The sequence below is a fragment of the Harpia harpyja genome, chromosome 2 (assembly GCF_026419915.1).
Source record: "Harpia harpyja isolate bHarHar1 chromosome 2, bHarHar1 primary haplotype, whole genome shotgun sequence".
Classification (NCBI taxonomy): domain Eukaryota; kingdom Metazoa; phylum Chordata; class Aves; order Accipitriformes; family Accipitridae; genus Harpia; species Harpia harpyja.
Window position 1 is genome coordinate 90,031,962 of NC_068941.1, and position 20,796 is coordinate 90,052,757.

Below are 20,796 nucleotides of genomic sequence, written 5' to 3' on the forward strand. Positions count from 1 at the left end.
AGTCCAGTGCATCCCAGTGCAGCCCCACCGCAGCTGCAGGGGAGGGAAGAGGCTGAGGGTCCCCCCCACCAGGGGATCCCCGAGCTGTGGGGTGAGGAGGGGTCGGTCCCAGACACACAGTGGGTCACGATTCAGCCAGGTGTGAAGATGCTGGGGTGGGGGTCCCTGCCAGGTCCCTATATGGGTGCGGGGGTCCCTATACAGATGCAGAGGGTCCCCATACAGATGCAGAGGGTCCCCATATAGGTGGAAGGGATCCTATATGGGTGCTGGGGTGTCAGCCCAGGGTCCCGAGGTAGGTGCAGGCATCCCTATATGGATGGAGAGAGTCCCTATACGGGCGCAGGGAGTCTCTATATGGACACAGGGGTGCCTACACGGGTGCTGGGGTCCCTGGTGTCCCCATGGTGTCCCCCTGGGGTCCCTATACAAGCTGGGGGGTCCCTATATGGGTGCAAGGGTTCCTATACAGGTGAAGGGAGTCTCTATATGGGTGCTGGCGTCCTTATATGGGTGCAGAGGAACCCCTGAATGGGCGCAGAGGTCCCTATACAGTATCGGGGGGCCCTGCACGGGTGCGGAGGGGGTCCCGGGGGGGGAGGCTGTATGGCCGGAGAGGGGGTCCCTATGTAGGTGCAGGGGGGAACCCTATACAGCTGCAGGAGTTGCCCCTATACACATGGAGGGGGATCGCTATATGGGTTCAGGGGGTCTCTACACAGGTTTGGAGGGACTCCTTGTACAGTTTTGGGGGTCCCCACGCAGTTTGGGGTCCCTGTATGGTTTGGATGAGGGGTCTTTGTGTGGTTTGGGGGTCCCTGAACGGTTTCGGGGTGTCCCCATATGGTTCGGGGTCCCCATATGGTTTGGGCGGGTCGGTGTGCAGTTTGGGGGTCCCTGTGCAGTTGGGGGTCCCCGTGCGGTTTTGGGTCATCTCTGTACAGTTCGGGAGAGGGGGGTCACCGTGCGGTTTGGGGACCCGGTACGGTTTTGGGGTGTCCCTGTGCAGCTGGGGGGAGTCCCTCTGTGGGTCGGGGTCCCTATATGGTTTTGGGGGTCCCTGTACAGTTGGGGTGTCCCTGCACGGTATGGGGGGGGAATACCTGTACAGTTGGGGGTCCCTGGACGGTATGGGGGGGGAAATCCCTGTACGGCTGGGGGTCCCTGGACGGTTTGGGGGGATCGCTGTATGGTTCGGGGTCCCTGTACGGTTTGGGGGTCCCTGTATCCTTTTGGGGGGCCCCTGTATGATTCGGAGTCCTGTACAGTTTGGGGGTCCCATACAGTTTTGGGATGTCCCTCGGAGTTTCGAGGTCCCCCCGCGTTTCGGGGTCCCTGTACAGTTTTGGGGGTCCCTGTACGTTTCGGGGTCCCTCTCGTGTCCCCCCCCCCGAACCCTGCTGTTCGGGAGCCCTCCGCGCCTGCAGGGGTCGCTGTAGCGCCGAGGGGCGGTGGCCTGGCCGGGCGGGGCGGGTCTCGCTTGTTCCGGCGCCGCGTGGTCAGCGCCGAGCGCCGCCGCCACAGCGGGAGCAGGAACCGGGAGCGGCGGGGCCCGGCCCGGTTTGTCCCCGCCATGTGGTTCATCTACGCCTTGAGTTGGCTGTCGTTGCTCATCCAGGTGGCTTTCGTCACCCTGGCCATCGGTGAGCGCCGCCGCCGTGGGGGGGGGGGTCTGGAGCCTGCGGGGGTGCCGCCGCGCGGGGTCTGGGCCCGGCCTCAGGCTCCTCCCGGGAGCTGTCGCGATATGTCGTGCTTTTTGTCGGCAAGGGAGTGGCTCCCGGGAGGGGGCAGCTTGGGATCCTGCTGGGAGCCGGCTCGGGGCCGCGGGTCCAGCACATCCCGGGGGCCTGAGCCCCCCCGGATGCCCCTGAGGTGCTGTGGATGCCCCAGAGGTTGGGGCGGGGGTGTCCCACGGGTGCCCACGAGTCCCCCGAGTGCTCCTGAGGTCCTGCGGGTGCCCCAGAGTTTGGGGGTCCCCAGGTGCCCCCGAGAGTTGGGGGGGGGTGTTACCCCTGCCCTTCAGTCTCCCCTGGGTTGGGTGAGCGTGGACCCCCGCGGCTGAAGGCAGCGGTGTTTGTCCCGGTCCCTCCCGGCCCGTGGGGTTGAGCAGGGCGTTTCTTCCGCAGCTGCTGGGCTGTACTACCTGGCGGAGCTGATCGAGGAGTACACGGTTGTCACCAGGAGGATAATCAAATACATGATCTGGGTAAGTCCCCGTGCTTGCAGAAACGAGTGGCTCCCTGCCAAAGTCACCCGCAGGGCAGCAGCAGCGGGGCTGGCAGAGCAGCTGCGGTGTGGGATGTTGGCTGTGGACAGACAGGACAAGCGCTTGGGAAGCTCCTGCTTCTTCTGGCCCCACGATGGCTCCAGCTCCCGAGGAGGGAGGTTGGCAGGGGCTGCTTCAGTCGGTGCCTTGCTTAACTGGGAAGGTGGTGACCCTGCCTGACCTCTGCTGGGTGACACATCTCCCCCCTCAACTGGGGAAACTGAGGCCCAGCCGTGGCCTGTCCTACCAGGAGCCGCAGCAGCAAGGTGGGATTCCTATTTGGAGCTTTCCCAAGTGGATGGTGCCGAGTGGGAGATGCGTGGGGAGATGCGGTGCCATCAGAGCACACTAAAAATCACCTTGATGGTGGCAGGATTCCTGCCTGCGCAGCTGCCTGCAGTTCTGCTCTCTGCACACCCATGTTTGCCCCAGGCAACTCCCGTTCTCTCTTCCAGTTCTCCTCGGCCGTGCTGGTCGGCCTCTACCTCTTTGAACACTTTCCTGGTTTCATGGTGGGCGTGGGGCTCTTCACCAACCTGGTCTACTTCGGTTTGCTGCAGACCTTCCCCTTCATCGTCCTGACGTCCTCCAATTTCATACTGTCCTGCGGTGAGTGCAGCCGTCACCTTCCCATGGGAGCGGGCGCTGGGGCGGAGGAAGCCTCGTCACCCTGATCACTGGGTGGGCTCTGGGTGGCAGCAAAGGTTTGGGTTTTGCTGTTGCAGCCCCTGCGGCTTTTAAAAGGACTTTGAGCTTTGTGCAGGACTTTTTAATTGCACTTTATGATGTGGCTGCAATAATTGTGGGCTGGGACTGGTGGTGCGGGAAGTGCCTTTGGTTGTGTGCCCCGGTGCAGAGCTGGGGACACCGGGCTTTCCCGGACACCCTCTGCTTCACCCTCCGGCCAGTTCCACTCCAAACTCAAGTGGCAGTGCTGGGGAAACGAGATCCTGGCTGTCCCAAAGCTCGGCATCCTCCCTGCAGACCTCCTGTTCCAGGCATTCACTGGGTCTTGGTAAAGAGCAGGAGGGATTTGAAGGAAACAAAAAACCCAGCGTGTATAATTACAGCCTGATGTCGGGCTGGGCTGTGCGAGGCGGTGCGTGTGTGCCATCGTAAGGAGCTGATGTTTAGAGAAAGAAAAGCTTTGGGACAAATGTCCACAATTAATGTGGAAATTCATCAGGGTTACTGGAGAAAGTCATGTTAGAAAATTGCATTGCCGAGCCTGAATCGGGGATTTTTATTTTTCACGTTTGCACCATTCCTGTAGTATTTGTCGAGCCTGTGTCTGCAGCTGCCATGGACTGCAGGCTTCCTGGTCCTCAGCCCAGGCAAGTCCTGGTGCGAGATGGGCAAGACGGTCTCTTCTCCCTTCCGAGCGGCTGGCACGGGTGTGGGATTGTGTTGTGGGGTTGGGCAGGGGCTTAAATTAGCAGCACCGATATTTTGGCTGAAGCAGGCAGCTTAGATGTTTGTCTGCCGTGTTTGGCTGATGAACGGCCAGATTCACATCGTAGGTTGAACCAGGGAGTAGCTCCGCCACCGGGTCTGGGGTGGTGGGCCAGTAGCTCTGCTAATTACACTGGGTTTTGGCTGCTCCGAGTAGGTCAAATGGTTTCCTCCTGCCACGAGTTGCCAAGTCTCCTTTGTGTTGTAGTGTCCTGTGCACAGATCTGACTTTTAATCTCTGCTCTGAGTGATTTCTAGTGACACCTTAAGTAGCGAATGGGCAAAATTTCTTCCAGCATGACTTTCTGGGTCCTTATGCATATTTCAGGGTGCTGTCTGTGTATGACCAAAATACCTTTGCTCCTCAAAGCATTCATGAAGGCAGGATTTTACCGCTACTTCAAAATGAGTGTAGCTTTTCCGTGGTGCGTAGATCAGGAGCTGCATTTTCTGGCAGACCCAGACTCTCATCTGGATCTTCGGTGACGTCCTTAGGCTGGAGAGGACGATAAAGCAGCATGGGGACACAGCATTTCGTGTCGGGGCTGTCTCCCACTGGGGCTCTACTGACCTGGTGCTCCTGGGCTGGGGCTGCTGTCTTGGCATCTGAAATAAAAGGCGAAAGAAGCTCCAATTCCTGCCTCTTAAGAGCTAAGTGGTGTTTTTCGCTGCTGGGGACAGTGTTAGCCCTACTGTCCTGGCTGCATTTCAGCTTGACTTGGTTTACAGATGGCAGAAGAGCTTCTCTTCACAGCAGCTGTCGGGGATGCGGGGTTTTTCGCTTCTTGTCTCAGCGCTGCACAGCATTAGCAAGTGTCAGGCTGGGCTTTCCAGGGTGCCCTTGGGGACACGGAGCATAAAGCACCGGAGGGACGAGGGACTCAACCGGGGCTGCACAGAGTAACAAATGAGCTGGGACCCGGGGGACTCTGGCTGCTCACACTATTTCTCACTAGATGCGAGAAAATATTTTAGCAACAGCAAGATTCCAGGTGTACAGGGGCTGCGGGGAAGGGGCTGTGCGGCAGGGAGGAACTGCTCCTCGCAGGGGCTGTGGCAGCGGAGGCGGATGTCCTCTTTTGGGGCCCTTGGAATACGCTGATGGTATTTCTTCCAGGCTGGAGACTGACTTTGCTATGTTTTTCTTTGGCAGTGCTGGTTATATTCAATCACTACTTAGCGTTCCAGTACTTCGCTGAAGAGTATTACCTGTTCTCTGAGGTGAGAGACCTTTGGGAAGGAGTCGGTCCATGTTCCTCCAGCCAGCGTGGAGCTGCTAGCGGGAGGGGGGGAAGAGGAAAATGCCATTTTTTCAGTCAGCAGTAAGACACACTGAGAATATTTTTCGCGGACCTTCCCTGGGGCTTCCTGTGCTTGTTCCCTCAGAAGTACCAGGGAAGCTGCAGTTTCTTTTCTCGGCTGTGGGCTTGGGGCTTTCACAGCCAGCTGAAGAGCAGAAAAAATACTGAATCTTAGCATGGATATTTTTTTCTTTTTTCTAAAATGCTGAAAACTAGGAAAAGTAGACAAAAACATTATTTTTAATTTTTTTTATAAGCTAACCATGAATCACTTCCCTTTTGGAATAATTGCTTCTCATTATTTTTATGTCTCTGATATGCTAATTCTTCTGTATCACCATCCTCGCACCTGCCCAAGATGAAGGCCCAGATTCACAAAGGGGCTTGTTCGGGCCCACCAGTAGCTGCCACTTAGTGCAAATTTTAAGAACAAACAAAAAAACCTGCACCAAAATAAAAAACCAACAACCTTTTTATGAAGTTTTAACGCTTCTCCAGCATCGGTGCGCACAAGGAGGCTGGTGTGGCACCTCTCCCCAAACCGCAGCGGCTGCTCCCCCAAGCGCTGACTCCTCGTGCTACACCAGCATCCCACTCTGGGGCAGGAGGAGCGAGCCCAGGTCTTGACTCTTCCTTTTAGTCCCTGGAGGGTGTGAAGAGGATTTAATTAGTCATAACAGCACAGCCAATTTCCTGCTCATTTTAATTATGCTTTTTAAAATCCCGGTTTTGGGGAGAAGTAAAGGTTTTCAGGCGCCTAGGAGAGGAGCAAGGGCTTTTTCTGTGCACCCTGTCCTTCCGTGGAAGTTGCTGGGTGAATTTTAGCCCCTTATCAGCTCGCAAGGCGATGCTATCTCAGCACCCAAGAGACTTGGGAGAGGTTGATCTGCGGTTCTCCCCCTTCAGTGCCCTTTCTTTCGAGGGGTTCAGGTAGAAGCTTGGGGTGTATCACAGGGAGGTACAGCTGGGGCCGAGGCAGCACTCATGGGTGTCAGCCTGAACAGAAGTCAGCGTGTGAATGGCCGCCGAGTGTGTTGCAACTCGGCTCTCACCTCCTCTCTTGCTCTGCCCGCAGGTTCTCGCCTACTTCACTTTCTGCCTGTGGTTAATTCCTTTTGCTTTTTTCGTCTCCTTGTCAGCTGGAGAGAACGTCCTGCCTTCCACGGTGCAGCCTGGAGGTGAGCGTTCTCGAGGCCCGGGCAGACGCAGGCTGGTTTTTGACAGGGGCTGCACTCAACACCCCCCATTCGCTCTGCACAGAGTGGTGAAGGGGGGCAGCTGGTCGGGTAAACCCTTCCAAAAACCGGGGCAGGAAAAGGGGGGCTTCTGCAGGTCGAGGGGTGAGTGAGCAGAGTGGAGGGAGGGCTGTTTACATCCAGCATCTCTCCAGTCCTGGGGCCCTGTTGCTTTCCCTGGACCCTCCCTACAGCTCAAGAAAGGGAGCTCAGGATTTGGGCTCCCTGTCAGTGGCTTATGGGAACGCCCAGGTAGGCTAGATGTGAGCAAACCAGAAACTTTCATGCTTTGAAGGCAGCTCATGTGTTGCCCTGAAAGCAGATGACCCATCCCGGGGCTCCCATGGCTGTCAGCAGGTTCATGTTTGATTGTTCTTCCCTCCTCTCCGCAGACGACGTGGTCTCCAACTACTTCACCAAGGGGAAGAGGGGCAAACGCTCCGGTATCCTCCTCATCTTCTCTTTCATCAAGGAGGCCATCCTGCCCAGCCGACAGAAGATTTACTGAGCCCCGGATGCAGCCGGCGTTGGCTGCGGTGAAGGAGCAGAGCAGACCCAAACTGTGCAGAGGGCTGCGAGGCAGCACTGTCCCCAGGCCTCGCTCGAACCCTCCTCGAGGTCTCTCGAAGGGATTTTGCTAGGAACCTATAAACCCGGCAATGACCGGAGGTGCCAGCAGCGCTGGACAGACGCACGGGGAGGGCTCGTGCCTTTTTATTACAGCTCTGCTGATCCCCCGGGACTGTGTGCAAGAAGGATGTTTGGCTCCGGCTGAGTACGAGGAGGGTCTGGCCCCCCGGCACTGCCCACCCTGCCTGGGGACCTGGGAGGCGTTGTCATCCGCTGGGCTTTAAAACCAGGAGTTTGCGCATGGTGTAGTTTGGCTGTGGGGGAACGGTTCCCTCAGTGTGGCAGCAGAACGCGCTTGACATTTAAGTGAGGTTTACACAGAGCCGTTAATTAAAAAAAAAAAAAAAAAAAGGAATAAAGTAATCAAACTGTCAAAATCCCACGTATTCCTGCTGGGAGCCTGCCAGCGCTGGAGGATGCTGGCGTCCCGCCGTGCAGCACGCGTCGGGAGGGGAGCACGAGGGCGGGCGCCTTGCCCTGCACTCCGCAGCTGCAGGGAGATGACCTGGAAGGACTCAGAATTGCTTTTTGTTTGATTTTAATGTTGGAAATACCCACTTTTCTCTGGTTTTGCTGGAAGCCTCCCTGAGTGGCTGGGATGCTGCAGCAGTACAGCAGTAAATGATCGTGCTAGGAAGGAGGTGAACCCTTTGTTCTTGTTCCTTGTAATTATTAAAAAAACCTTTTCCCCCCCCCCCTTTTTTTGCTTCGTTGGTCACCTTCAGCCTGTGCCAGAACTAGATGTCCCCGTGCTAGCCAGGAGCCGGGGCTGTGCGTGGCTGTGGCACAGGAACGCCCGGCTCTGGCAGCACCGTTTCATGGTTCAGGAAGGCTTTTCGAGGAGTTTCGGAGGAAAATGGCTCATTTTGTGGCCAGTTCTGCTGAAGGCAAAGGTGAGGCATGCAGTCGTACCGCCTCACCCCTCCCTGCCCTTGAGTTTGTTCAGGGCCCACTAACACTGGTGTGTTTTGATGCTGATTGATAGAAGCGTGGTTTCTGTTTGAGAGCTGCTCGTCTAATAAAGGCTATGGGTGAAGTTCACCTTACCGGAGAGGCTCATGAGTCCCTCTGGCTCACAAGCGTTCCGCTCCCGTGTTTGAGTTGGTGTCGCCTGAGGAAATCGCCTTCTGTGCACGCGGATTATTTTTTATGTTTTTAGAGAAATAGTGGAGGACGAGAGCGCTATTGAGGGGACCGGAGGGCTGCAGAAAGCACATCGCAGAGGCCTTGGGAGATGCTAGTCACTGAGAGGGGTTAGCAGGAGGCGTATATTCTCAGTACAGAGCTCTTTATTGTCAGGGAGTCGGAGAAATGAAGGTAAAAGCACTGAAAGCAAAGTGGAGTGATTAACAGCAGGCAGAGCACGCAAGAAGACGCAAGGACATGCGTGGGAGAAGACCATCGGCCTTTCCTGTAGCGTTGGGAAGCTCCTGGAAAAGCTGCTCCCCAGCTCGGGTGATGTGCTGTAATTTTGCTTCAAGGCCACAGGGTGGGGGACGCTGGGCCCATGCTCTGTCCCCTGCCCCTGCAGCAGGACAAGGCGGACGCTTTTACTCCCCTCCCTGATGGACTGGTTTAAGCTTGACAAAATTTAGGTTGAAAAATAAGATTTCCAGCCATGGAGGAGGGAGCGCCGGCAGCGCAGGGGGTGGCACCTGGAGGGGGGGGCAGCAGGCTGCTGGGAAGCTCCTGGATGTGTGTTCACAGCTCCGCTCCAAACTGTGGTTAACAGTTTCCATCGCCTTGGGTGCAGCCAGATGGGCCAGGGCAGGCGAGATCTGCTGGCTGGGGGCGGCAGCCGAGGCGAAGTCGTTCCCCCCGCCCCGGGCTGAGGCTGCGTGACTTATGGGGCATGGCTGAGGATGGCAGGGCAAGCGCCGTGCCTCTCGCCAGCCTCGGGTCGGGTTTTAAATTTAGTTTTATCTCTCTGAATGTGATGCTGGAGGGATGGAAAACTTGAGAGCTGTCACTGCCATGACAGGGAGAGCAGGGCACGATGGAGGGCTCTTTCTGCGGGGTACAGCAGTAAAAGCAGAGCCCCAGGACTCCTGCCGCTGAACCAGTGGCTAGAATGTAAACGGGGGAGATCAGTAGCTTTAATGTCCCTTCTACTGAGTCTTTTTAATCCTCATTTTCCCATTCACTTAGCCAGAAAGCGAGGGTAGATTACTTTGTATTTTTCCAGATGACAAGTCCATTTTTCCTGAGTACTGCTTGCGATCATCGGGTGTTTAAGACGTTAATGACACACATTTCTCTGAGCTGAACCAGATTCAGATAAGTCGTGTAACTGAATGATAGCGAGCAAAACCCTATGAATATTTAAAAGACGAGCATCAGAAAAAGCCCGCCCGAAGGCTACAGCTATGTGGGGAGAAGGTAAGGCTGTGAGGACCACGCTCGGCTCCCCGGCCAGGCTCTCGTCTCCTGCCGTAAGCAGAGAGCTTTGGGGCTGGCTCCTGAAAATGCACCCTCTTGCTTGGGTCAAAACGCCCTATTCCTTGCCCTGAAATGTGGGGACCCTGGGAAATCTGATGAATAAGATATAAAATCCCTGGTTATTCACAGGTCCGAGGCAAGGATGTTCTGGAGTCCACCCACAGAGGGTTTGCAAGAAGCTCCAGCTTAAAAAGAAGTGTGAATTACCACTTTGATTAAGTATTTAAGAGTCATGTATATTAATACACAGCTGCCCTCCGAAGCATCTCTGCCTGCTCGGCAGCTCTCCCCTGGCTGCGGTGGCTCCGGCGGCTTGGGGATGGTGCAGCCGGCAGGGCACGGCTTTCCCGTCCCGCGGGAGCGGAGCCGGCATTGATTTTCATGGGTGTTTGGAGGGTGTAATCAGGGGAGAGGAATTCACTCGATACGGAGCGGGCAGACCGCAGGCAGCGCGGCGGTGGGAAAGGGCAGGCTGCCGATGAGTAACCGCGCTCGGGCCGTGGCATTTTCCCCCGACAGCGCCAAGCGAGGGAGGGTGAATTCGGTGGGGATCGAAACGTGAGAGTCAGGTGGTGCTGGGTCCCTTGTGATGGGAATCATCTGGAAAGCTGGATTTGGAGAAATTCAGCTTTGGCCAGGGCAGGAGGAGTGGGGGGCAGCCTGGCTCCAGCCTCCCTAGGCTTTCCGAACTGGTCAAGTCGGTCCCAGGGCTGTGGTCCCTGCGGCTCTTGCCTTCTTTTCCAGTAAGAGGATCTGTTCAACAAGCTGACATTCATCCTTCAGTCTGTTGAGCTCTTACGTCTCGCGAGCAGCCTTTCCTTGTCTGCTTTCCACATGGCAGCCCTCAGGTGTCTGGAGAATCGAAAGGCCAGGACGAGAAACGCTTGGTAATTAGAAAGATAAGCTCCTTGCCTTAAATATTTTAGTTCAAGTTGTCTACGCCTTCGAGAAGGAGAGAGAAAATGTATTAAAAAAAAGCGCAGAGATGGAGTGCTGCAATACAGTGACCAGTCCTGTCTGTTCTTGGGGAACAGGGGGGGACCGCAGCCACTGCTGGTTCCCCCGGGAAGGGACCTGTCCCCTCCTCGGATGCGTAGGAAAGAGCTCGCCCTTTCTCCGATGCCACCGTGGCCAGCAGAGCAGGTTTCTTGGCACGTCCTTGTTCCTTTGGGCCGTTCAGTCTGATCCCAGACAGCTCTTTAATTATTGCAAAAAGGCATCCATGAGATCGTTGGCTGGAAGGGGAAGGTACATAAATCCAGACTACATTTTTAACGCGGAGAATAATTAACTCCTGGAAGGAGATGCAGCGTGGAAGGGGAATGCTTGGGAGCAGCCACAGTCCTGGCTGCCCCCAACTGCTCTGAGCCACGACTGAATAAACTATTTAGAAAAGAAGGAAAGGGTCCTGCCCGCATCCTGCCTGTCCCCCAGGGTCAAGCAGCCCTGGCTTAGCCCTCTATAAGGGATGCCAGACGTATGTACCTGCTTCTACAGGGGCCTGAGCCCACACAAGTGGGCGGCAGCACAAACCTGCCCTGACACCCCCACATCCCTGCGGCATCGTCCGAAGGAAGGGGTGGCCCCTCTGCCCAGGGAAGGGATGTTTGAGGACTCACCAGCCTCCCCTGGCACGTGGCTTCTCCCCCCCAAAAACCGCGCTCTGGGGGGATGCTGACAGCCGAGCTGCCACCGGCAGCTCCATTTTCTCCCAGGTTTTAGCACAGAGCCAGCCCGTCCTCCCTGCCACGAGTTCAGGACCTGAACTCTACAGTTTATCTGCAATAAAACCAGCCCGGAGAGGAGAAAGGGCATTGCCCCAGCTAATTAAGCATCTGGTGCAAGGGTAGAGGATGCTCGCTTGCCTTCCCCCTGCCCAGCGTCTCCTGCCCGCAACAAGGCAGCAGAGCTGGAGAAACCGCAATTAAATTAAAGCTTTTGTTGTTCTTTGGGTTTAAAAGGCAGAGCTGTGGCTTGAAAGCTCTTGGGGATGGAGGGATGGGTACAGCGGGGTTCAGGAGCAACACTGCTGCCACTGAAACCAGCCCCTAAACCCCCACATCCCAGCAGTGCTGACCCCCCGTCTCCCAGTACGTTCCAGCATTGCCAGGGGGTCCCGCTGGGTATTGCTGAAGTTGCGGTGGGCGAGTTCAAAGCTCGGCCGTATGAAGCTCTTTGCTCTGCTGCTGTGCGTGAAGGACTGCCTTAAAACACCCAAAACACCCCTGCAACAGGCTGCGGCGGGGCGAGGGGACAGGACGGGGGCCACCGGCTGGGCAGGGTGCACCCATGGGTGGCCTGGGACCGTGGGCACTTGGGAGCGTGACCCCATGGAGCAGATCCGTGCTCTTCACCTCCAATTATCTAAATACAGAGATGCCTTTCCCTGGACTGGGATGAGCCCCGCAGCCCCTCCGTGACAGCTCCTCCAGAGCAGCAAATATCTGGGACCAGCTCAATAGCCTTAGAGCCAGCAGCTCGAGGGGAACCCCATCTCCATCGGATCCCACCGCTTCAAAACCAGCACAGGCTTAAGAGCATCATCCCTTTGAGTGACAAAGGGTCTGCCGGCTCTCTGGGGACCCCAGTCTCGGAGCTGCGTGCTGCCGTTCACCCCTGAGCTGTTGGGTGAAGCCCGGGAGCGCTGGATCGCAGGCTCTCCCCGACATTGGGGTACCGGGAGAGATGGATTCGACCGGACCGTGCTCCCCCTGGGAACCCAGGAATGGCCAGCCTGATCCCAAACCGATGTGCTGGAGGTTTGGGGGAGCCCCATGCAACAGCTGTGGGTGCAGAGTGTGGCCCCATGAGCCCTTCCCGGGGCTGAACCTCTCTGGCAGAGATGGGGTTCCCCCGGCGGGGGTTGCCTGCGGGATCGGGGGGAGCTGGAGGGGGGGCTGCAACAGCGCAGCCGGCCTCCAAAGGGCAACCTGAGACCTTCAGGGGTCTGGGGGCTTCTCTTCACCAGAAGCAGGAGGTTTAGGGCTCTCACTCCCTGGGGTCCCACACAAGAGACAAAAGCTGCAGAGGACGGTCACCCGGGGGGGGGGGGTGTCCCCAGTTGCAGACCTACAGTTCCAGCATCCCCATGCCACCGGTCGGGGCTCAGAGCTCTCCCAGCGGCTCCACTGGCACCAAGAGGGGTCTCGCTGCTTGTGCCATGGTTGGGCATCTCCAGGACCGCGGCATCGGGGGGACAACACAGGACACCGCAGCTTATTCTGCCGACACGAGTCAAATTCCCTTTGTTTCGGGGTCTGGCTACCATTTACCTCCTTCAATGTGGAACCCTCAGACTGCAAAGTTGGGGTGGGGGGACGCAAGTATCTCCTCTCAGCAGGTAAATGCCATGTTATCTGTGTCCCTGCCCAGCTGCTGGGCACCCTAGGGTGGCAGAAGTGTGGGTGCCCCGCTCCGGTCCCACGAGTTCTCTTGCCAGGACCAGTTTGCAGCAGCTCCAGTCCCATTCCCAGCCCCATCCCGCTGCCACCCCTTTACCCGGCAAACGTTCCTCTCCGGTGACAACAGCTTTAATTAAATCACAAGAGGATGCGAGCTGCTGGAAAACGAGGGTGAAAGCTTGCAGCAGCCGTCACCACCACCATGCCACCTCCTCGCCCCACCATGACCATGTGGCTCCAGCGGTCCTGGGCGAAGGGGAGCGGGGCGGGGGGGGCAGCTGCCTCTACCCTGGCTCCCCCCTGCCTCTGGCCAGGTGGGCGAGGGGCCGGGTCCTGGGGAGACCACCCACCAACCGGGGTCTGAATGGGACCCCATCCCCGCTCCCCGGCGAGTGCCCGGATGGAGCCGTGCCGATGTCCTTGTCCCCTGGGGAGAGAGACAGACAGACAGACAGACGGAGAGGAGAGGAGACGTGGAGTGGGGTGAGAGCAAGAGCAGAGCCCGTGGGGACCCGTGCCATCGACCGGCAGCTTGTCACGGGGAACGGGGACCGCAGAGCATCAGTTGGGCTTGCGGTGGGACAGTGAAGGGACACGTGTGGGTGTCACCTCTGTGCCGGTCCCTGGGGACCTTCTCGCTCCGGGGGGGGGTCATCCAGCCTGAACCGCCACATCCCCTCCCCACCAAGCCTTACTCCGTACCAGGATCTGGCCTCCCCGCAGCCTCAGCATCCTCATGGTCCCGCTGCGGGGAGCTGGGGGTGGGCGACGGGGCGGGCAGCGAGGGTGCGGAGGCATCCACCGCCCGGCGTCGCCGCTGCAGGATGGACTCCAGCTGCCTGTCCTTGCCCTTCAGGCTGCTTTGCCGCCCGCTGGGCCTCCTGCTCGCCCTCCTCATGGCACCCTAGGAAACCCCACACACCGCCGAGATGCTGAGGGGGCCACATCCAGGCGCTGGGACCCCCGGGGACCGGCCAGGACAGCCCCGACGCAGCCCCACGCAGGACGGCTGCAGCTGGGGACGATGGCATCCATGTCCCCACGCGATGGCCTGGCGTCACCCCCCCTTCCTTGGGACAGGGCTGCTCACCAGGATGCCCTGCAGCTCCAGCACCGCGCTCCTCCGCTTGCCGGCTGCCTCCGCCGGACCCTGCGGGAGGGGAGAGAGGAGATGTGGCCGCATCTTACCAGCCCTGCAGCTCCCCTGGGGCTGCTGGCTCTCCCCAAACCCACCCTGAGTCCCGGGGGTCCCCAGGGACATTCCCCCATGGGATGGGGGGTGTCCAGCAGCGGCTGAGCCCGGGTCCCTGCCTACCTGCCCCAGGGGGTCCCGCTCCTTGGCAGGCCTCAGGACCACCCCGTGCTTTATCCGCTCCATCATCTCCTGCACGGCTCGAGCTTTAGCATCATCAGCTTCTGGCTTGCCTGCGCAGGGAGCACGGCGCTGAGACCCCACGCACTCGTGACAGGGCTCACTCCCTGCTGGGGTGGGGAGCTGCCACCTCCCTGGGACCCCCCCCCCATGCCGGGGATCCCTCCCAAGAGGCCAAACCTGGCCATGATCCAGGGCTGGGTACCACCCTGGCAGAAGCTCATCTCCCACCCGTGCCGGGCAGGACAGGGGTGCTGGGGGGCCTAAGCACCTTCCTTTGGGGAGCGGGGGGCTGGCAGGTGCCCGTCACCCCACCACGGGACCTGGGACCAACACTTTTGGATGGATGGGAGATGCCTGAACCGGTGCGGCATTGGCAAACCTCTGTCCTGGAGAAACCCCGTCCTCCCTGTGCCCAGGGACTCTCCCATCCCTGTGGCACTGCCAGGGACCCCCCCCACCCCATGGCACCAGAAGCCCCCCGGGGTGCAGCAGGGCAGCGTGGGGGCACTTACTGCGCTGCAGATTTGCCAGCCCCTTCCTCTGCCTGATCACCGAGAGCGGGCTGGAAGGGAGAAGGGAGGTGAAAGCCCTGCCCAGCTGCACCCCTCGCCCCCAAAAAGCCAGACGTGACACCCAGCGTGCCCACCGTCCCTCCGGCGAGAAGCTGCCTGGACCCCCACCCCGGCTCGGAGCCAGGACGATGCCCGGGCACGGCTTGGGGACAGCCTGGCACGGCGGGCGAGAGCGATGGGGTTGCGGGGGGGGGTGACTTACTCCACGGGGGCAGTGGGCGCAGGCGGTGGCGGTGGCGGTGGTGGTGGCACGGGTGCAGCCGGCTCGGGGGTCCGGCTCTGTGGCGGTGGGTCCTGGCCCAGCTTCTCCTGCAGCGAGCCCACTGCAACGGGGTGCAGCTGGGGCTGTGCGGGGGGCTGGTGCCCCTCGGAGCCTGAGGCCTGAGCATCCCTCCGGCACCGCTGCCGGCTCCTGCCCGCGTCGGGCAGGGGTGAAATCACCCACCTTCCTCCTCCAGCCCTGCCAGCCGCTTCTCAGCCTCCTGCAGCCGCTTTCTCAGCTGCAGCTTCTCATCTTCTGCCACGGCCAGAGCAGCTCGGGCCAGATCCAGCTCCTCCGGCTCCGGCCGCCTCCCCAGCTGCTCCTCCAGCTCCTTCACCTGCGGGAATGGGAGGATGGGGGGAGCCGGGTGCAGCCCAGGAGCTGGGGACCCCCGGTGCCATCCCTGCCAGGGACGGGGATGCTCCACAGCCCTGCAATTTGGCCGCTTGCAAGGAACTTCAAGCTAATGTTAGGGCAACTCTCGGCTGGGTGACAGCAGCCCAGCGGGCTGGAGGGGTGCTAGCTCAGTGGGGGGGGGTCTCCCACCACCTCGTAGCCCAGTTGTGGGACCCTGTTCCTGGCGCCCGAAATGCCATAGTGGAAATTCATGGAAAAACAGCCTCTCCGGGCTTGGCACACAGTGCGGGATGGGCATGGAGAAGGCGATGGAGGGGTCTGATCCCAATCGCAGCTGGTTCCTGCACCCAGGGGAAGCCACCACCAGCCCTGGAGCCACGCTGTGCCCTAGCCCTGCTCCCCCCAGCGTGTCACCCACCCTTGGGGACGGCTCCTCACCCGCTGCTGCTGCTCCTGCCTGGCCTCCTCCAGCGCCCGGGTCAGGCGTCCCACCTCCTGCAGGGCTGCCAGCAGCTGGGCGCTGGGCTCCGAGCTCTGCAGCAGGATCATACTCTGCCTGTTCGCCTCCTTCTTTTGCACCAGCATCTGCCCGTGGGGACAGGGGTCAGGGAGGGACTGAGCCCCCAGGCTTGCCCCGGCGAGAGAAAAAACACTTTCCAGGGAAAAACCTATCCGACCTCATCCCGGGGGACCGCGATGGGTGCCCAGGAGCATCCCCATCCTCTCGGGATCCAGGGCTAAGGCAGCAGCGGGCTGAGTATTGGGGTGTCGGCATTCAGGGACACCGACAGCAAGCAGCCCCCCCCCTGCTCTCCCACCTCCCGTGGGTGCCTGTCATCCCCCCCCAGCATCCACGGGCAGGGTGACCGGGGCCCGGCCGCACCTCATGGGCGAAGACTTCGGCTTGCAGGCGCAGGTCCTGCTCCAGCTCCAGCTGCTGCACCGCCTCGCAGTAATCCTGGGTGACGATCTGGGACACTGCCGGGGAGAGCGGGGGCTCGGGGGGGCCGGCGCTGGCACGGGGAGTGCGTGCCACCGCAGGGGCCTCGGCACAGCCACCTCCCATGGACGGGGACACCCACGTCCCGGCGATCCGGCTGCAGCTCCCAGTGCTCCACCACTGCCTTTGGCTTCACTGGTTCACCAGACTGGGCGGCGCTGGTGGCACTGGGAAGCTGCCAGCTGCTCCTTCACCGGCTCGCCGGGGCGCAGTGAGACGAGGAGGGGACATGGCCATGGGGACCCAGCACTCAACTCACCTTTCTTGAAGGACTTCAGTGCCCGCTGGCTGGTGCCCAGGGCTGCCCGCAGGCGCTGCCGCTCCCCCTGCCCCATCTCCAGCTGCAGCCGGACAAGCCCCCGCTCAGCCCCAGGCTCAGCCGGGGGGTCCCGCTGTGCCCAGCCCACCCCCCCCGGGACATCAGGGAGACGGCAAGGGGCTGCAGAGGGGGGTCTTTCCTCCCCAAAACCTGTCCTGAGCTCGGCAAGGAGCTACAAGGATGAGCAGGAGCCAGGGAAGGAGGGGAAGAAGGCAGGTGATGAAGAAGGACTCTGCCCGGGGGGGTCCCGGTGGGGGTCCCAGGAGGTACCTGGTTCTGCAGGTCCTGGTTCTGCCTCTGCAGCTCCTGGACCTGGATGGTGAGGTCCTTCCGCTGCGCCAGCAGCCAGGAGATCTTCTCCTGCAGATCTGGGAGCAAAGGTGGGAGCGAGGGGTGGGAAAGGGTCCCTGAGGACCAGGCTGGTGGGGCTACAGCCACCCCCCTCCCCAGCTCACCCCCATCCAGGCCATGTCACCGGTGACCTTGTTGGAAGCTGGTTCTGGGATGTGACCCAGAGGGACATCAGGGTGGCAGTGGGGTGGAATAGCATCCCACGGGACACCAGGGGCCGGACTTGGCACCCTTCTCCCTGCCCAAAGCTGCCCCCGAGCATCCCCCAAGGGTCAGCCCATGGGCAAAGTCACAGCATCACCTGAACGTGGGGGGGTTGGCTGGAGTGGGGCATCCCCCGAGGGGCACATCTGCCCCCAGAAGTGCATCCCCCCCCCCGAGCAGTGCATCTCTCCCAAGGGGTGCATCCCCCCGAGGGGTGCATCCCCAGGACCCCCACCCCGGTACTGTCAGGCAGATGGAGCACCAGGCTGCAAACGCGGCCGAAATTGCTGCCACGGGAAAACAGGATGGGAAAGGAGGAAGCGTGAGCAGCAGCACTTTCATTTCATCTTTTTTTTGTTTGATTTCGGTATCGCTTTCTCGTTGTTTACCCGGACCAAGGCCCAGGCACAACCTAAAACCGCGGGGCCGGGATGAGCCAGGCTTGGGGGACACCGGGACGGGGCAGCAGGACAGGGACCGGGGCTTTGGCTCTGGCTTCACTCTTTCTGGCTGGGGATGGACCGGGACCCCCCAGTCCAACTCACCCTCAAGCTGCCGCCCATAGTGCTGGGCAGGGTCGGGGTCCTCCTTGGGGGGCACCTCCTCGGGCAGGGCTGGGGGGGCCGTTGGGGCCAGGCTGAGCCGCTTCAGTTGCTTGTTCTCCTGCTTCACCTGAGGTGGGATGGAGATACCCCCCCCCCCCAGCATTGGGGTTTCTACTGCACCGAGCGGGTGTGCTGGGGGGGGGATGCACTGGCACCCTTGCACCCACAGCGAGGGGCTGTGGGCACCAGGGTGCTGGGGGGGGGGGAACGGCGGTGGGGGCACGCTGCCCGCCCCTACCTGGGCTGCGTAGGATTCGGCTCGCTGCCGGCACGTCCTCTCGATCTCAAACTCGGTCTCCAGCGCCGCGAGCTCGGCCAGCAGCGCCTGCGACGCTGGCAGCGGTGGGGGCCAGATTCAGATGCCCGCCCGGCCCTCGGTGCCGGGTGGGGGTCCCGGCTGGCACCCTGCCCTCCTCCCTGCCCGCAGAGACCCCCGCCGAGCGGCCGGCAAAGCCGTGCCAGGTCACCCAGGACCGGGGATGGCACCTAGCTCTGCACCATGATGGGGATTTTCCCACTTGACCATCCCATTGACACCATCACCGCAGGCTCCAGCGAGGGGCTGAAGCCACCCCCGAGGCCCCGTACAGCACCGTGCCAGGATGTGACACCAGGGTGGGACGGGGCTCACCTTGCTCGAGCTCAGCCAGGCGCTCCTCCGCTTCGCCCACCTCCTGGCCAAGGGGCTGATGCTGCTGGGGGAGAGATATGCATGTGGCGTTGCATTGGCATGGTGTTGTGCTGGCACGGCATTGCATTGGCACGGCGTTGCATTGGCACGGTGCTGCTGGGTCTCGGTGAGCCCCGAGCCACCCACATGCTGCCAGCCGTGCTGGGGACGTTGTGACTGTGACGCCCCGGTGATCAGTGCCATGGCACACAGCCGCGGATGGAGAGGAGGGCACAGGGGAACCAGCCCTTCGCCGCCTCAGAGTTACGTGGGCAGGAGGAAGAAATAAAACAGAAAAAGAGCCTGTGAGTAATACCTGTACCATAGCTGCCTCTTCATCCTCCTCCTCCTCCTCGCTGCTTTCTGACTCCAGGATGGCTGCAGGGGAACCAAAAGCACAACAGAAGGTCACCAGCGCAGGTGGAAACTCAGGAGGTGTTTCAACCCCTTTGCTTTTCTCAGCCTCATGCTGCTCTGGGAGGAGAGGGGCTGAGCACCCCCCACCCCACAGGCTGGGGGGCCGGGCAATGCCTCTGCGGCTGCTGGAATCACATATCCTAAGGAAAACGGGAAAGTCCGTACAGCAGGACAGCCTGCAGCAGGAGGAACAGCCTGCAAAAATCTGACCCGATAGCAACCAGCTCTTTAACAGCCTCAGCGAGGGCGTAGAGGGCATCGGGGTAAAGGGACTGCTCAGAGAAGGCAGGAGGACAGCCGGGAAAAATCCCAGTGAGTGATTCTGGCTGAGGGAAAAACCATCCCAGAGCATCCTGCTGCCCCAGCAAACCCTTGGCTGCAGCTCGCCCGAGAGGTGCCACCGCAGAGCTGTGCCCTTGCTGGGCTCGGCTGGTGCCCGCGGAGGTGGGGGACACTGGGGTGACACCGGGGACTGGACAGTCCCCAGCACCACCGAACTTCCCCCGTCGATCCAGCCCCTTTCACTGGGGTGACTGGTCTGGGGGATGCGAGACCCCACTGAGCGCACATGGGCACGTACTGGGGAGCACGTCCCTGGGGGACAGTCACTGGGGGGGCTGGTGGTCCCCAGCACTCGGGACTGGGGAGCTCTTTGGGGGCTGCACCCCAGCTGGATGGGGGGTCCCTTTGTCCCCAGGGGTCCTCCTGTCCTTCCAGGGTGGGGGGCTTGGGGGGGTGGCTGCTCGCCCGGGGGCAGCTCCCAGCAGGGCTGTGGTGCGTCATGGCTGGGATCCCACACCTGCCTCCGACCCTTCCCATCACAGACCTAATCCGGTGGGGAATGCGGCTCTGGAATCTAAATCCCCCTCCATTTGTAATCTAGCCTCCGCTGCTGGGACTTCAACACCGCCTGCAAGGAACGGGAACCACGGGACGGACGTGCTGCTGAGCAAATGCCCCAGGACCCTTCACCGGGACCCCCGTACCGAGACCCCCGTGCCAGCTGTGGGGCTCGGGCTGTGCAAATGGCGCTGCTCCCTCGTGCCCTCAGCTCTTGCAAGGTGAGGATGTACGATCGTGCAAATGCCAGCAAAAGCCCTAAACCGCAGCTCACAGCTGCGACAGGCACCTCCCGCAGCCCGGAGCAGCAGAGGGACGGACGGACGGACAGGCGGGCAGATGTACGTCATGCCTGGGAGCTGGCAGTCCAAATAAATACATCCCACCGGTCATTGGCCCCTCTGCGACACATGGCTGAGCGGAGAAAATCCCTCTCCAGGCCCGGTTCTGGGCTGGTTTCACCCCCTGCAAACCGTCTTGTCCAGCCAGTGGCGCCCAGAGGCCACGGTGACGGTCGCAGGGGACACCACAGTCCACCCAGCCACGAGGCGTGCGGAGATGCCCGGCCACGCGTGAGCCCACCGAGTCCATCGCGTTCCTCGAACGCGCGCAGGAGACCTTACCTGCGAGCTGTCCGGCGCCTTCCCCAGCCCAGGCCATGGCGGTGGGGCTGGTGGTACCCAGCACCCCGAGCTCGGCAGGATGCCTGCCCCCCGCCCCGGCGCTCGTCTCGCCCTCCCCGCCTGCGGCAGGGAAGTGAAACCGCGCCGTCTCCGCCACCGCCGGCTACGACGGGGGCCGAGCACCCCGATCCCAACAGGGCTGTTCCTGCCACGGCAGCAACCAGGGGCTCAAGGGGGAACCGAAACCCGCTCTGCCCCAGCTGCGAGTTGCTTTGACCCAGGGAGATGCTCAGGTCCTCCCCTTGTGCAGCTCCGTAGCAAACACTCCCCCTCTCACGGCCCTTACACCTCCCAGGTCATCTTAAAATAAAAAAAAAATGCCATGGTTTGAGGAGATGCCAGCTCTGTTGGAGCTTGGGCAGCTTCCCGCACCGCTGCTCTGGCAGGCGAGGAGCTCTGCCTGCATCGGGCAGCCTG

General features: G+C 60.7%; 2 protein-coding genes across 7 annotated transcripts; one reads left to right on the forward strand and one right to left on the reverse strand.

Moving 5' to 3' along the window:
• Window positions 1-1,489: 1,489 nt before the first annotated feature.
• TEX261 (testis expressed 261) lies at window positions 1,490-7,930 on the forward strand. The gene is made up of 6 exons (XM_052780905.1): window positions 1,490-1,643; window positions 2,127-2,206; window positions 2,722-2,875; window positions 4,872-4,939; window positions 6,095-6,197; window positions 6,647-7,930. Exons 1-6 carry the CDS (start codon window positions 1,574-1,576, stop codon window positions 6,760-6,762), a joined length of 591 nt encoding a protein of 196 aa, XP_052636865.1. The 5' UTR covers window positions 1,490-1,573; the 3' UTR covers window positions 6,763-7,930.
• A 385-nt stretch (window positions 7,931-8,315) lies between these two features.
• Window positions 8,316-20,648, reverse strand: LOC128139019 (shootin-1-like). Of its 6 annotated transcripts, none has more exons than XM_052780904.1 (16): window positions 20,320-20,646; window positions 18,756-18,817; window positions 18,401-18,464; window positions 18,008-18,102; window positions 17,710-17,836; window positions 16,880-16,977; window positions 16,550-16,631; window positions 16,174-16,268; window positions 15,729-15,875; window positions 15,117-15,270; window positions 14,874-14,994; window positions 14,612-14,661; window positions 14,040-14,149; window positions 13,815-13,874; window positions 13,427-13,628; window positions 8,316-10,175 (listed from the first exon to the last, which is right to left on the reverse strand). In XM_052780904.1, the coding sequence occupies exons 1-16, from the start codon at window positions 20,354-20,356 to the stop codon at window positions 10,168-10,170; spliced, it is 1,512 nt and encodes a 503-aa protein (XP_052636864.1). In that variant the 5' UTR covers window positions 20,357-20,646; the 3' UTR covers window positions 8,316-10,167. The 6 variants fall into 6 exon arrangements, with proteins under 6 accessions (XP_052636864.1, XP_052636863.1, XP_052636861.1 ...); XM_052780903.1 differs by having other exon boundaries at window positions 8,316-10,265; XM_052780901.1 differs by lacking the exon at window positions 8,316-10,175 and adding an exon at window positions 12,858-13,151 and having other exon boundaries at window positions 18,008-18,094; window positions 18,401-18,461; window positions 20,320-20,648.
• Between the last annotated feature and the right edge of the window lie 148 nt (window positions 20,649-20,796).

What these genes read in the sequence shown, in the direction of transcription:
- TEX261 (XM_052780905.1), top strand. Translation starts at nt 1,574, where the DNA reads ATGTGGTTCATCTACGCCTTGAGTTGGCTGTCGTTGCTCATCCAGGTG. An exon ending in TTTCGTCACCCTGGCCATCG is followed by an intron (nt 1,644 to 2,126) that starts GTGAGCGCCGCC and finishes TTTCTTCCGCAG; the next exon opens with CTGCTGGGCTGTACTACCTG. An exon ending in TTCCACGGTGCAGCCTGGAG is followed by an intron (nt 6,198 to 6,646) that starts GTGAGCGTTCTC and finishes TCCTCTCCGCAG; the next exon opens with ACGACGTGGTCTCCAACTAC.
- LOC128139019 (XM_052780898.1), bottom strand. Translation starts at nt 20,356, where the DNA reads ATGGCCTGGGCTGGGGAAGGCGCCGGACAGCTCGCAG. An exon ending in AAGAGGCAGCTATGGTACAG is followed by an intron (nt 18,465 to 18,755) that starts GTATTACTCACA and finishes TCTCTCCCCCAG; the next exon opens with CAGCATCAGCCCCTTGGCCA. An exon ending in GGCAGGGCTGGAGGAGGAAG is followed by an intron (nt 14,995 to 15,116) that starts GTGGGTGATTTC and finishes ACCCCGTTGCAG; the next exon opens with TGGGCTCGCTGCAGGAGAAG.